The sequence below is a fragment of the Rhincodon typus genome, chromosome 11, assembly GCF_021869965.1.
Source record: "Rhincodon typus isolate 14 chromosome 11, sRhiTyp1.1, whole genome shotgun sequence".
NCBI classification, from domain to species: Eukaryota; Metazoa; Chordata; class Chondrichthyes; order Orectolobiformes; family Rhincodontidae; genus Rhincodon; species Rhincodon typus.
The window spans coordinates 34,273,673-34,288,842 of NC_063342.1; the positions used below are offsets into that span (position 1 = coordinate 34,273,673).

A 15,170-nucleotide genomic window follows, 5' to 3' on the forward strand; every position below is an offset into this window, starting at 1 on the left:
CCAGGAGGAGATGGGTTGGTCTCAGGCCTGACTCTACAGTATCTCAATATGCCACCATTGTGCCTGAAACCAATTTCTGATGGATTTCTGCAGCTGTTCTTTAAAATAAAATTACTGGATCTAAAAACAATTCACATTTGCTTTGTATTTCCCTTATTGGGCAAATTTACGTATATTATCTATTGTGACCGTGAATCTTATGGATGTTTATGAAATAAGTGTTATGCGTCCTTGCTGATAGCCTCCAATGAATAAACAGACTAACAGATGTAGCAATTCTCGAATAGCTGAACACAGTTTATAAATCATTTCTATTTAAGTATCAGTATCAGCATGTATTCAAGGTTAATGCAGATGTATAAAACCTAGTTGGCAGCCTGCAGGACAGTAAGAGTTTTGATTCAAGATTCAGTTCACAACACTTATAGTACATTCTGTATTAACATGATGCTTGCTGATGGCGAGATCTACCTAGTTACAGGAGGCAATGGATTTCTTGGTCAAGAAATCATAAAACTTCTGATTGAAGAAAATTATGATCTATCAGAAATCAGGATATTGGATAAAGTGATAGACCAAGTATTTGTAGAAGATTTGCAAGGTATGTGACATGAACTCTGCTGTTAAATACATTTATTACTCATTGTAATAATATTTGCTGGCACAAAAAGTGCTATAACGTGCAAATTGCTATGAAATCCTGTAAAATTATGGACAATTTATGTTAGATTATTTAATATAAAGTCTACCAAAGTAAAGTCTTTGTCTTGAAAAAGACTGAAAATAATTCATATAAGTTAGAGTTTTAATGGCAGGGTTTGCTGTATTTCTGAATAGTCTGAAGGATTTTGGTTCTAGTTTAAGTAATTCTTTGCTGGGCATTCTGCTTATGTTTTAGAACTGTGAGGTGTCAACTAATCAGCTCTTTAGCACTGGAAAGACCTAAGTGATATTTAAAATTCCCTCAAAAAACAGGAGAATTTGGAAAAACTTGTAAAAGCAGAGAAACTGTTTATTTATTGTAATCAAAAATGAACTTTAAAATTTGATTGAGGGCAGTAGCGTTTGTGGCAGATCTGCATTGCATTCTGTTGCTTGGATTATGCAGAATGTACAGAATTCAAAGCTGCTACTGCTGCTATCCTGATGGTCCTTAGCAAATCCTCTGTCCAACATGTTAAATACATATAAATGAAAGAAGAGCTAGATCATTGCCAGGTTTATGTTTTAGTGAGCACAAGGCACTGAAACAGTAGGCTTTAGGGGCAGTGTAACTGGTCCTGGCAACCCTGAGCTCCAGAGGGAAAATCATGCAGAGTTCTTGTTCCTGATTAGACTCCATCAAGCGCAAGTGGAAAACGTGGATATTTGATAAGCGCAGGAATTAGATTTTGAATAACCCGTCGAAACTCACTGGCTGAACCTACACTTTACATTGTTGTAGAAGTGGACATAATGGGCCAAATGATTTTTTTTTGGGCAATAAATTTTTCCATATTCCTTCAGCATGGAAACGTATTTCACTATGAGTTTGTGCTTCAGGAGAGGAGAAACAATCAAAAACAAATGCAGTCATTTCCATTGGTACAACTTGAGGATTGTTTTGCCCCAAAAGTAGGGCAATTCAGAGTTTATCCCAAACATTTTTTCTGAGAGCAATTGATCTGATAAGAAATGTTTCTTATATTCATACAGAAAATGGAGGTTGGTTAATGGCTGTATTTCAATTGAAATGTATCTGTAGCATTCATTCTGGTGTTTCTGTGACTGAAAAGTAGCAATTCAACTTGAATACAAGAAGTACATCTTAACTTACTCTTCCCTGAACAACTAATCTGCAGCACTCAATCAAAAGTAGAGGCGAAACTACTAAAGATGATAGTACCCTAAATTCTAATCCTGCTGTTCATATCCTACTTCCCCCATTTCCATATTCTCTTATGATTTATTAGCTGCAAATGGTGTAAACATGCACTGCTTTTGATTTTGCCCTCCACACATCACCTTAACCTCCTGTCTTTTTCCATTTAAATAGCTGAGAATAGCAACTCGGCTGGGGAGTGAAAGAACAGCAAAAAGGCAGTGATAAAGAAGATACATTCTCACCACGTCACTCATATCTATCAACTCAGATATTGGCACTACATGCAATTTAAAGGATATCTTAGAAGTGGAGAGACATTGGCACAAGTGGTCTACAGTCAGGGCAGGTCACAAGGTTGGCATGAGTGCCAGTTCACTGAAGGGTGATGCTACATGAGAGTTTCAATTCAGATTAACACTTTAATGAAACAATCTACAGAATGGTGTTGTTGTGTTTGCATAACAAAGTGTGTGTTGTGTTGTGTTGTGCAACTGATTAGAAAACCTCAATCATATGCAACTTGTAAAAGGTGGCCAACTCCATTTGCCTATGTGTGGGCTGAAACATGATGCGCAGTTAGATGGCTAGTGTTGCAGCTTTCATTGCAACACAAACAGTGGTTTCCCAATGTCTAAGTGCTAAGTCCATGAAATCTCAGCTCTGTGCCTTCCAAGCTTAGTTTCAGGCCAACTAAGCTCAGGCTGCTGCTTTAAGAGCTGCGGATCCCAGTATGTAAAGAAGATTGTGGGTTGTCGCGGCAGTCCAGCAATCTATCCTAAATCAAAATACTTGGATTGCTGTCACAAGGGTGTGGCAGTGACCCCATCTTCATCATGACAACGGCTTTTTTCTCATGATGACAGAATTTGTCCTTCCACTGTGCCAGCAACTTCTAGTTGCCTGTCAGTCAGACCAGGCTGCAATTGCTAATGCTGAGATGGTGCAGTCTGCAGCCCGCATCGAGGTCTTTCAAGACCTAGATCTTCATGGCCATCTTCACACACATTGACCATGTTTCTTATTGATTGTGCAATGCAAATATCCCTTTCTTATATAGATCTGCTCAGAGTTACTTCTTAGCAACAGAAATTTGCACCTAATTTCAACAAAGGATCTGCCTACTCTGCATGCTTTGTGTAGTTTCTCTGCCCATGCGCTAAATCGTTCAGAAACACCAGATCAGTGTAATCTCACCCAAAAGATCATGCGCACACATGACATAGACACCATTTTAAAATCTAAGCCACCTAGAACAACCAGAAATGGGAGGAAAATATTGCATTTTGCATCCATTGTGTTTCTAGTCCTTCCATGACTATAGTATAAATACCTTTTTCTGGAAGATTCAGTCAATAAGCTAACTCACTTAACTTTAAAAGCTATAAGATTGTTTTAGGTATGTCATTTCTAATCTGGTAGAATTTGAAGTGGAGGCAATTGTTTTTAAACATTGTGATTTTGGTCGAATGTTTAGTTGTTTTCTGTTTTTCCAACTGCCTTAGCCCCATACATAATCCCATATTGAGTGCATGCTTTCTGTCAGATCTCTGCTAATGATCTTGCTGGTGCTAAATGATAGATTAGCTTCTCACTGGGCAATATGTGGGAAGAGGGGAGGTAAATATTGGGAAAATCACAAAGAAAATAAGTAATAATGTTGGGAGATTTGAGAGAACCAAGAAGGTAAATGCCAAATTACATATGAGCCAATTAAATGAGTCTCATCCTGATTTCTTTTCCCTCTTGATTCTTCAGTTCTGTTAATTGTCTTTCAGAGCAGCTTGAGGAAATTCAAGTTCTAATGTCTAAACAACAAGGTGTGAATATGATTTCAATAAAGCTAATGATTCATCTTTGTTTCTTTTTTAAAAAAATTGTTTCTCAGCATTGGCTGGAGGTCGAATTAAGGTGACGGATTTCATAGGAGATGTGAGAGATAAAGAGGTCCTGCAAAAAGCCTGTCAAGGAGTGACATGTGTTATTCACACTGCCTCTGCGATTGACATCTGGGGATACATCAGCAATGAAGAGCTAGAAGCCATCAATGTTAAAGGTACAACTTGAGTTAAAGAAAACCAAGGCATTGAATAATGCAGGATATCACTGCAAAGAAGAATGAACTGAAATCTAATTACTGACATGTGCTTAGGTGACACAAGGACAAGCTGAGGGCAAAAACGTCAAAAGTCCTGGTGGGTGGGCATGGGGTAGAGGGTGGTTCTGAGAAGTTGAGAGTGGTTTGCTCTAAATTTATCTTTGGTCTGGATTTCCTCTCCAGCCAACTAATTTTAAATATTTGAGAAGGATGTTTTGTGCTTTTATTGCGCAAATTTAGATGGTTTATGTTATTAGCATGGCATCATTGCTGTGCGTTTGTAAAATCTAGAATACAATCCATTCCTACAGGTGCACAGCCAACAGAAACACTCTTAAAGCCTGATTCTTTTGAGGTGATATATGCAACCTCATTCTTAGGCTTTTGTTGAGCTGGTTAAATTGCACTTTTGTTCTCAGAACTTCTCTGGAGTGGATCATTAATTTGTTACCTTTCATTGGCTAGAATTTAAGCATGGCATTTTCCAAATAAAGGGAGTGAGAGCTGAGGAACTATGTTTTAACGGGATGCAGCCATGGAACTCTCCTGTATCTTGCAGCTGAATCCAGGCACTCCGGAAGATGAAGAAATAATTGAGTTTAAGCTAGTTAGCATTCTCTCAGAGATAGTGGTCAGGGAAGCGGACAGATTGCGGGTGTTGCGACACGGAATGTGCTTTCTGGTAAACTTTTTGAGCTTGAAGGAAAGTCTCCTCTTTCTTGCCTACAGCAGTGTCGTAAACACACTTACCTCAGACATTTCACACTTTTCACCTGAGTTATATGAACCATGGAAATCAAGCTATAATTAAAAATAAAGTTACTTTAAATTTAAGGCTGCACTTATTGAAATAAACTGTGATCTTCTTCAGTAGTCCCTCAGAGTTGAGGATAACATGCTTCCACTCTGGGGCATTTGGAGCGGGGATGGGTTCTGCAGTGGATGATTGATCCAATGCTGAAGATGTAGACTCTGCCACACTTAGGGAAGGTGGTGGTGAGGAGGCAGGTGAGTGGGATGCTCCAGATTCTGCACACTCTTTCTGCTGCTTGTGTTTGGCCTCTATATACTCCACTTGGTGACGCCAGTTTGTGCGTTCCAGGGCAAGCGACTCCTGTCTGTTGGTGGGGATTTTGCATCTGTTTAGAGAGGCTTTCAGAGTGTCCTCGTAGCATTTCCTCTGGCCTCCTAGTGATTGCTTACCATTGTGAGCTCAGAGTAGAGCACTTATTTAGGGAGTCTTGTGTCAGGCGTGATGACAATGTGAACTGATCATGCGTGATCAATATCTAAATGTTGGAGCTATTGTACTGGGAGAGGATGCTAACATGGGTTTGCATATCCTGCTAGTGCATTTGCAGAATTTTGCAAAGCCAGTACTGGTAATAACTCTCCAGGGATTTGAGGTGTCTGCTGTACATGGTCCATGTTTTTGATGCACACAAGAGGGTGGGGACCATGGCTGCTCTACAGACCATAAGCTGGGCACTGGGTTTGACTTCAAACAGACTATTTCTGAGGTGCCCGAAGGTTGCACTGGCACATTGGAGTCAATGTTGGATTTCATAGCCAATGTTTGCTCACATGGAGAGGAGGTTCCTGAGGTAAGAAAAATGATCCACGTTTTTTGGGAGCTTACGTGAATTTTGAGGTTTGGGGAAGCAGTATTGTGTGATGAGCAGGTTGGTACTGAACCTTTGTTTTCCAGGTGTTCTGGCCTCTGAATGTACTCATCCCAGTCTGCCTCACTGCAATGGTGACTGCAGGCCACTCTTCCCAGTCTGCCTCACTGCAATAGTGACTGCACGCCGCTTTTCCCAGTCTGCGTCACTGTGATGGTGACTGCACGCCGCTCTTCCCAGTCACCATCATGGAAAGCTCAGTGTTTGCTAGACTAAAGACTTGGAGAAGAAAGACCTACTCAGGTGGTGCCTTCCAGTCCACCTGGCAATGAGCAACATCCAGAGCCACAGAATGACAACAGTCTACCCTACAAGCCACCATAGTCAGCACGTGTGGGAATGATCAGGAGATCCAGGATCTCCTAGACTGCCAAAGCAAGACGTTCCTAAATTAGCAGCTTCATCAAAAGTCAAGTAAGAGGATACAAGCCTACAGGCAACCGAAGGCCAAGGTGCAACAAAGAACCAATGGCCTAAAGAATAGATGGTGGGTGGAAAGGAGATTCAGCAACTCACCGATGACCACGATGTGGATGGCTTCTTCAGCACAATCAAAGTCATCCTCTGTCCAGGGACCTACCCCACTGACTTCCAAAATGGAGAGTCGCTTATCAAAGACCGAGGGGCAGTCAAAGGTCGCTGGAGAGAGCACTTTAAGGACATCCTAAACCAAGATGCAGCTTTTGACACCATCCTGCAATGTACATTACCATCTCAACACGCCTCCAACCCACCATGAGGTTAAAAAGCCATCTGACAGCTGACAAACAACAAGCCCTCTGGCACAGATAGAACCCCATTAAAGCACTAAAATATGGCAGACAGGTACTCTTGACATGAATGTATGACCTCATTGCCCTTGTCTGAAAGGAAGAGAGCATACTGGGAGATTTCAAAGACACTGAAATTGTAACCATCTTCAAAAAAGGAGACAGGTCGGACAGTGGAAAATACAGAGGTTTCCCTACTGTCCACCACAGGAAAGGTTATTGCGAGAATCATCATCAACTGCCTCCTCTCAGAGGCTGAAGGGTTCCTCCCTGAGCCTCAATGCAGCTTTCATCTGTCAAGAGACACAATGGACATGATTTTCAGTGTGCGGCAAATGCAAAAAAAGTACAGGGAACAGCATCAACTTCTGTAAATAGACTTCTTCGATCTCACAAAGTCCTTTGACTCTGTCAGCCATGAGGGATTGTGGAATATTATCTTTTAGATTCGGCTGCCTGCAGAAATTCGTCACCATTCACAGCAGTTTCAAAATGGCATGCAAGCTGTGATCCTCACCAACAATTCATCAAAGATCAGATACTAGTGCAAACTGGGGTCAAAAACCACATTACTCGCTGTAACATTCCACCCCATCTCCATGAAACTTCCCATTAGAGTGGAACTAACCTGCAGGATGAGCAGAAATTGTTCGACCTATAGTACCTCGAGGCCAGAACCAAAACACCCAAACATTTGTCATTGAGCTGCAGTGTGCAGCCAATCCTTGCATGTGAGTATAAAAACTAACCCTCTTTTTGACAAGCAGATTAGTCATCTGATGATTGTCCTACCTCCATAAGAGTGAAAATCGGCTAATTCGGATCCTGTTTCATATTTTTGTTTATTTAACCTTCCATCTGAACTCAACCAACCCACTCTGGGAGGCTGAAGTTATCTCCCTACGATTCTATATGATGGATTGTAAAATCACGGCCATTGATTTTTCTGTTCCCACTAATTTTGTTTTTGTGTGGACCTCCAAGGTTTGTGCGTGGCAGAGACTTCAGGAACCAGAATTCAATGCTGAGAATGGTGTCAGTTGCCTTGTGTCGACCTTTGGAGTGGCCATGCAGCTTAGAACATTAGTTGTGATGTGAATTCAAAGTATATTGGATCAAATTATACTCTAGATTTGATAACACCTTAAATTCTAACAACATTATGCATGGAATTTTATAGAGGCCTGAACGAGATGGGCTATCGTGAGAAATGAGGGAGAATCAAATGAGAAGGCCAGTGAGACCTACCTCAATGTCAGGAGCAACAAGTTGCATTTTCCAACAGACTTCCAATTGGTGAGACAAGATGTTTGCTGAACAGCAGCGACATACCTATTAACAGTGATTATTACTTGTTACCAGCCTCATTGACAGCAAATCTCACTTCATTAATATAAAACTTTTTATCCTACACCTGCTGCAAGGAAAATAGACATTTACAATTACTGACATGAAAGTCTGAATGGATACGTGGAGACTCCAGTTCGCCACTTGCTGCTCTGGGCGCGCATCTTAGATTCATAGATGCTGGCATCTGACACCTGCCAGCCTAAAAGAAATTTCATGGAATCTCTCTGATCCATTTATAGGATGCTTTTATACCTTAAAGCTATATTCAATGTATGTCAGCAACTGGCAATGCTGCAGTAACGACAGGGATGTGTGCAAGGATGGACAAGGCTGCATCTCAGGGCTGTTCGCTCACCCACTCATTCGCTTTGAGCCTACCTAGATGCACCTTTTTGACTGTTTGGTTCCTCTGCCAGAGCTAACAAACTCTCTTTACTTCTTGTATTGCCATTAACTGCAGACACAAATCCAGGGAACTTGTCACAGTTGTCAACAGTCATCAGTCATATTAAGCCCTTCAGTGGCAGGGGTGGGGGTGGGGGTGGGGGGGCGGTGGGTGCGCTGTTGTTCCCAGCACAGTAAGTCAAGAGCAGGCCTTCACACCAGTTTAGGGCCTTGGACTGGATCACTTAGACTTGGCTGGTCAGAATCTGACTCCTGACCTTGTAAGGGATGAGGAGCCGAATGTCACACAGCCCACAACTCATCTTGGCTCTTACCTCCATATTGTGTGCTGTTTTCTCCTTGAATTAGAGAAAGGGAAGGGTTGAGTGAGATCTAACTGGCCATTACAACTGTTAGTGCTGAAAAGTAGTCGGTTGGCCTGAATGATTGAGTAGGCAGCTGTAGGGTTAATGGGAGGTCTGGGTGGTATCAGAGATGGCAGATAGGGAGCAGGGAGAAGATGGTGGCTTTCCTGCAATGCTGGGTTTTTTTCCAGCCTGAGACTGCAATGAACTGGGTGGCAACCTCAGCCCAGGCTGCCAAGTTTTTGCAGCCTCCTCTGACCATCCTGGGGGAAGAGGACGCCCTCATCTGCATCACACTGTGCACACTGACTTTCAGGTTCCTCCTAAAAAGCAAGGCTCCAATTTCCCCTTCTCTGCCATGTCACTGTACAGGTAAACTCCAGGTTGACAATGCACATGGCCTTTTAAAGAAAGTACTGGTGCCAGGGATGATGGTCTATTCAGAGATATCCCAGCAATGTTGAGTTCTTTCAAGTATGGTGAGGAGGAGAATTGAACTAGCGTTGAACAAGAGCGTGGCCGTAGGGACAGGGTAAGTAGTTAAAGAGGTGAGTTTGCAATGATATTGTGAGAAATCTCAATGGGCCTTGCAGAGGAGGCCCTCAGTGAAACCCGGCAAAGTTGAGACTTTGCTAAAATATATGAAGATTCAGCCTTTATTTCTATGTCAATTAAAATGATGATATAGGATGCTTCTCACTTTCATTTCTGACCATGGTGAACGGTGTATTTTTTTTATAATTATGTAATGGTATGATTTCTATCAGTTCTTATGATATTGTTTCATTTTAATTTGGCAGGAACTCATCTTTTGATAGAAACCTCTATTCAACAGAACGTGAAGTGTTTTATCTACACCAGTAGTATAGAGGTGGTAGGACCAAATGCAAGAGGTGATTCTATCTGTAATGGTGATGAAGACTCAGTCTACCTTGGCAAACTAAAATTTCACTACAGCAGAACAAAACTTGCAGCAGAACAATTAGTGCTGACATCAAATGGATGTCTCCTACCTAATGGTGAACAAATGGTAACATGTGCTTTACGGCCCACGTATATCTACGGAGAAAACTCCCGTTTTCTGGTAGGACACTTGGATGAAGGAATCATCAATGGAAATGTTCTGAAGAGATCTTCTAGGAAGCAGGCGCTTGTGAATCCTGTTTATGTTGGCAATGTAGCTTGGGCTCATATTTTAGTGGCTAGAGCTATGAAAGACAAGGACAGGAAGAAAGTAGTTGGTGGAAAATTCTATTATATCACAGATGACACCCCGCATATGAGTTACTCAGATTTTAACTATGAGATGATGGGCCCTCTAGGGTTTACAATTCCAGAAAAGCTTCATATGCCTCTGCTGCTTATGTACTTCACCACTTTCATAATGGAGATGCTGCAGTTTTTGCTAAGGCCATTTATCAGATATGTTCCCAAAACAAACCGACACCTTATTACAATGCTCAACACAAAGTTTACCTTTACTAGCCACAAAGCCTTCAATGATTTTGACTACATACCACGTTACAGTTGGGACGTAGCAAAAAAGCAGACCACTGCCTGGCTGGCTTCAATTGTACAACACCAGAGAGATATTTTAAATAAAAAGTAACACTGAAGCTACAAAAATAAAAGCCTAAATCTTAGGGGAGAAAAGTTTGAAATTCTGAATGTTTATTTTGGTGCAGTACTTAATGCTTTTATTCAAAATTCCTGAGGCTGAAATTGGCCTAATTATTGCCTCATTTTGGGTGTTACCAGAGTCCATAAAGTTCCAAAATGAGGTCTGGCCTGCTTTGTGCACAAACACTTAGAGATTAGTGGGATGCTATAATATTGAGGATGTTATCATAGGTTCACAGATTGTTCCCAGAAGTACCCTGTGTGGGCACATTCTTTTTTACTTATCTGTTCACAGGACGTGGGCCTCATTGCCTAGACCAGCATTTATTGCCTTCGAGATCATGACATCAGTCAGCAGATTGGACTGATTTGACCTAGTGGTGCTCTTTTCAGCTCACTACTTCAATTAATATCATTTTTTAACTTACATATTTGAATGCATAGTGTTAAAAAGGACCCCATTCAGCTGCAATAGTTAAAGGACTCCAATTACATTTGGGTTAGTTATTGATTGCTTAGGGCCGTTGTTTTGTCTTTAAGAATGTGTTTTCTAAAGTTGTTTCAAGCTCCACAAGTCTAAAAGTGATGTTATGGCAGGTATTTCAAGATTTTCTGCTGACGACGCAGTTACTCATAACATGGATACACTAAGTTGGCAATTCCATTCTAATATGATTTGACTTTGGGAATAAAGTGGCTATACAGAGCAGCTCAAGTTGTAAGATGAGATGAGGAGGAGGAGGAGGATAAGGGCTGTCAACAAGAGGCCAGATTAACTCAAGATGTTCAGAGCAATTCTTTTATCTGAATATCAGTGAGGAACAGTATGTGAAAGACTATCGTACTGTTTCAAAGAGTTGACTGAAATCTGCCAAATGTTGCAGCCACAACGGTAAACTCAGAGCAGGGCAAGGACTGCGTCTGTGAAAGTGATATGACAATGAACTTCTATTTGCTTAACTCATTGTAGTCTGCACCTGGACTTATTTATAACATTTTGCAGTTTGCTGTCCAGTGATGCATAAGAAAATGTCACTGAAGATTTCATTCAGTGACAGTTGACAACATATTATTTCTACCTGGTCAGGGATCAATAGCTGGCAGAGTGTACAAGCTGAGAGATGTTGGCTTAAGACTTGCAGGGTGGATGAAGTTATGAATCCTGATTTATAACAATTGCCAGTCGGGGAGCAAAAGGATGTAATGAATTGAACAGTAGCTGAGGCTGGGTGCAGTTAATATAATACATTCATCCATTTGAAGACAAATTCACTGACTTGACTGCTCACGTGAGGTCCTTGAACATATCGTTGCACTGTCTGTTTCTTTTGGACATGAATCCTGGCATGTATTTCCATGACTGTCTGCTCCCTTGACATTTTGCCATCTCTGGGTTCAGGACACCTTTCCCACTTTTCACCTCCTCCAACAAGGCTCATGGTTCAGCATCTGAAAACTTTGGAGCCTGCTAAGTTGTTCCATTTTTCATCCTTTCCCAGGTGAGTTCCTGCATGACTGCCAATAAGTCCTCCTGCCACAATGCATCTTCCATTTAAGAAGAGTAAGTTAGCTTTTAATGGTCCTGACTAGTTACAACGTTGGGATCCTTGCTGATAAACACAGCCAATGAAAAGCACGCTTAGTGCTTGCTGCATACAGCCATAATTCAAATGACCAGGCATCATGCAGTTTATGTGCTGCTTGTAAAATGCTAAACAAATGTGTTTTAACCATACATCATGTTCCCTGTTTTTAAGGAATTAATTCTCCAAAGTAATTGGCATGCCTTGAGTACAAAGGGTTAAAATATATAAATTGTCAAACAAAAAGTTAACCACTGCACTACAAATAGCATTCAGCAGAAGTATTGCATTTGCACAAACATATATGTAGTAAATCACAGTTCACTGAAAATAACAGATTTAGTTCATCATCTATCAGTAAGCTTGATTGGTCTAACATTTTTTCATCTCTGTGAGGAAGCTGTTTGCGGTGATGCTACTTTTATTGTGCCCCTACAAGTAGCTGAAACTTTTTCCTTCCTCTGGATGCAGTGTAGAGACTGAAAACAGCCAGCTTATGTTGTACAAGAGGAATGGAACTCTTAAAAATTACAGCAACCAGAAACACAGCAACAGAAAATACTCAGCAAAGTGTATTGATCATTAAAAAGAAGGAACCCCGATATTGTGATTCTGAAGATTTTCAAAATGATATATACTTTTCTGTAATCATCAACATCAAACTTATGTAGCACAGCATAATGAATGTTCTGAATGCAATTAAAATGATTTCATTTCCTCTTCATTTCCAGTTGACTGTGACATTTACACCTTAAACACATTTAAATTTCAATACATAATGCAATGAAAATCGAATAATGATGGGTCAAATTGACTTAATATTACACTTTTTGCTGGTTTCCTTACTGCATAAAGAGAATTGAGCTTTGCATTTGGTAGGTTAGAACAGTATTTTAGAAAGTAGCACAAAGAAGAAAGGAAACATAGGGGATCCAGGCATTAGGACAGATGAGGTGGGCATGGACCAACACTGTGGTTGTTTTTACTCCACAAGGATAGAAGGTAGCTCACCATCACCTTTTGAGAACAATTAAGGATAAGCAATAAATGCTGGCTGAGCCAGTGACATCCACATCTCATGAACAAACAAAATGACCATAAGATGTAGGAGCAGAAGTAGGCTTTTCAGCCTATTGAGTCTGCTCTGCCATTTAATGAGATCATGTCCGATATGGTAATCCTCAACTCCACTTTCCCTCTTTATCCCCCATTGCCCTTGGGAAAAAATGTGCTCTCATTGGTTCATTCTTTCTATGATTTGAAGAAACTTTAAAAAACATTTAAAATAATGGAACCCATATTAACCCTTTGAGACTCTCAACCTTTGCCAGCCAGGGATTCTGAGCTTTCTCCAGATGTTAACCAGTTTGAAAATGATCACAGATAATCACTGACCAGGAGTAATTAAATACACACAAAACCCATCAGAAGTCAACTTTTTCTGGTTTTGTGCCCTGTTTTATTATGCATTTGCATTGTTATCTGAAGCTGAGGTACTTTAGGTGCTTCTTGCTGTGGACTGAGTATTACCTCTGAAACTGAGTTTCATCAATGGAATGTAGCAGCCAATGAATTAGGTTTAGTTTTGCTTTTATTCATTTTATTTTACAATACAGCAAGTTATAAAAATAATCATAAAAGTATATGCAGTCTTCGTTGGAATTTACTTATTGATATTTTAAAATCAGTGGAATTTACTTAGGGTTTCTCGGTGCAATTGATGCTGTAGAAACATCACCAAAATAAATTTCATGCAAATATTACAGGCCTTTGAATCTTTTTTTCTTCTGTGTCCTTTCTTTGATTTATAAATTTTATAAATATCACTACAATTTAGAAAGCACATTATTTTATTTGGGTCTTGATATTATCACAATACTCCACCAGGGCAACAAGATTTGAAAACTGGACAACTATCCCATGATCCAATGTCATGTGATTAAGATTCAGAACAAGCGATGTCTTATGATTGAATGTCACATGATTGAATCTCCAGGAATACATCAATTTGGAGTTGGCAACACTAACACAAACATGGTCAAAACATTTTAAAAGATTCAAGGATCAACTCTGGAAAGGCAGTGGTGTAATGCTGCTGGACTGGTAATTCAGAGCACAGATTTAATTCTCTGGGGAAGAAACTCTAATCACACCATGGTAGTTTGTGGAATTTCAATGCAATAAATTAATCAGTCTGGAATTGAAAGTTAGTTACACATTTATCATTACTAAAACTATTGTTGAGTGTATTAGAAAACAATGTAATTTCTTCACAGAAATGTCACTTTTACGTCATCTTACCTCAGTGACTCCAGATTTACAATAACATGGTTGACTCTTCAATGGCCCAGCAAGTGTCAGGGTCATTAAGGATGGGCAGCAATTGCTGCCTTGACAGTGACATCTACATCATGTGAAAAAACAAGTAGAACTGAGTAGACAAGGATTATCTGTGAAATATAATAAACTTGGTAAGAAAAGATTAAGATTCATTGAATTAATGGTTTATTGATAATAAATTGACTATAATTGCTGGTGTAAGTCAAACCTGATAACTAAAACATTGTTACTTTTAAAGGTGCAGGAAAGAACCTTATCCGGTCAAGGCCCAGAATTATCTGACTGATTGAAATTGTTAATTTATACTAATTATTTTGTTTGTAAATCCTGACATATTTACCTGGCAGAGATTGAGGACCTGGCTTTGCCTGTGGAAAGGCCTGTATCAGTAGAGAAACACACAACAACATCTTTCTCCCATGTTAGCATTTCAGCATGCTGAGTTGGAATCCATGATGAAAATTGATCCAATTATTTCAATCAGTATTTTCTTAGAGAGTCTAATGAATCATGTTTCTGACTTGCTTCCTTTTGGAGGGTTTAAAATGGCTGAGTCTGGGAAGATAGTTTTGAAGTGGAAATTGTGTGGTGGGATCTGAAATTGCAGGAGGATCGAGCTGCGTTGGGATTTTGCAGTTTTTCTTCTGTTGCAGATGAGGCAGATGCTTTGTAACTTCATTCCAGGTACAGATTTCAGGGAAGATCGGATGAAGTAATTTGCCAGAAATCCTGTCAATCACTATGCATTCTCCCAAATATTAGATGCAGGCAAACCTACACTGCATGAGAACCTACTGGTGGGAATGGGACTCACGATGCTTGTTGACTGCAGCAACCTCAAAATCGAACAGTTCTTAACAAATTAATTACTCTTTGTTTACAATGAGCAATGCTGAAGGCACTGGAAGCTACTGCTGTTAAATTGCTACGCTCTGTGAATTGCCACTTAGGAGGTGCTGGAATTAATGTTGGGCATTTTAATACAAATGACCTTGAGATTTGTCAACTGTGGCAGACTGGCTGGTGGAAATTTTGCCTCACTGCATTTCAGCTGGTGGAATGGGCATGGAAGAATCCAGGATCAAGTATATTTACACTGATCATACCTCATTTTCTC

General features: G+C 40.2%; 1 protein-coding gene across 1 annotated transcript; it reads left to right on the top strand.

Annotated features, from left to right (window-relative positions):
* Positions 1 to 357: 357 nt before the first annotated feature.
* On the top strand, positions 358 to 13,476 carry hsd3b1 (hydroxy-delta-5-steroid dehydrogenase, 3 beta- and steroid delta-isomerase 1). Its single transcript, XM_020518313.2, has 3 exons — positions 358 to 601; positions 3,750 to 3,917; positions 9,311 to 13,476. Exons 1-3 carry the CDS (start codon positions 445 to 447, stop codon positions 10,117 to 10,119), a joined length of 1,134 nt encoding a protein of 377 aa, XP_020373902.2. The 5' UTR covers positions 358 to 444; the 3' UTR covers positions 10,120 to 13,476.
* The last annotated feature ends 1,694 nt before the right edge of the window (positions 13,477 to 15,170 follow it).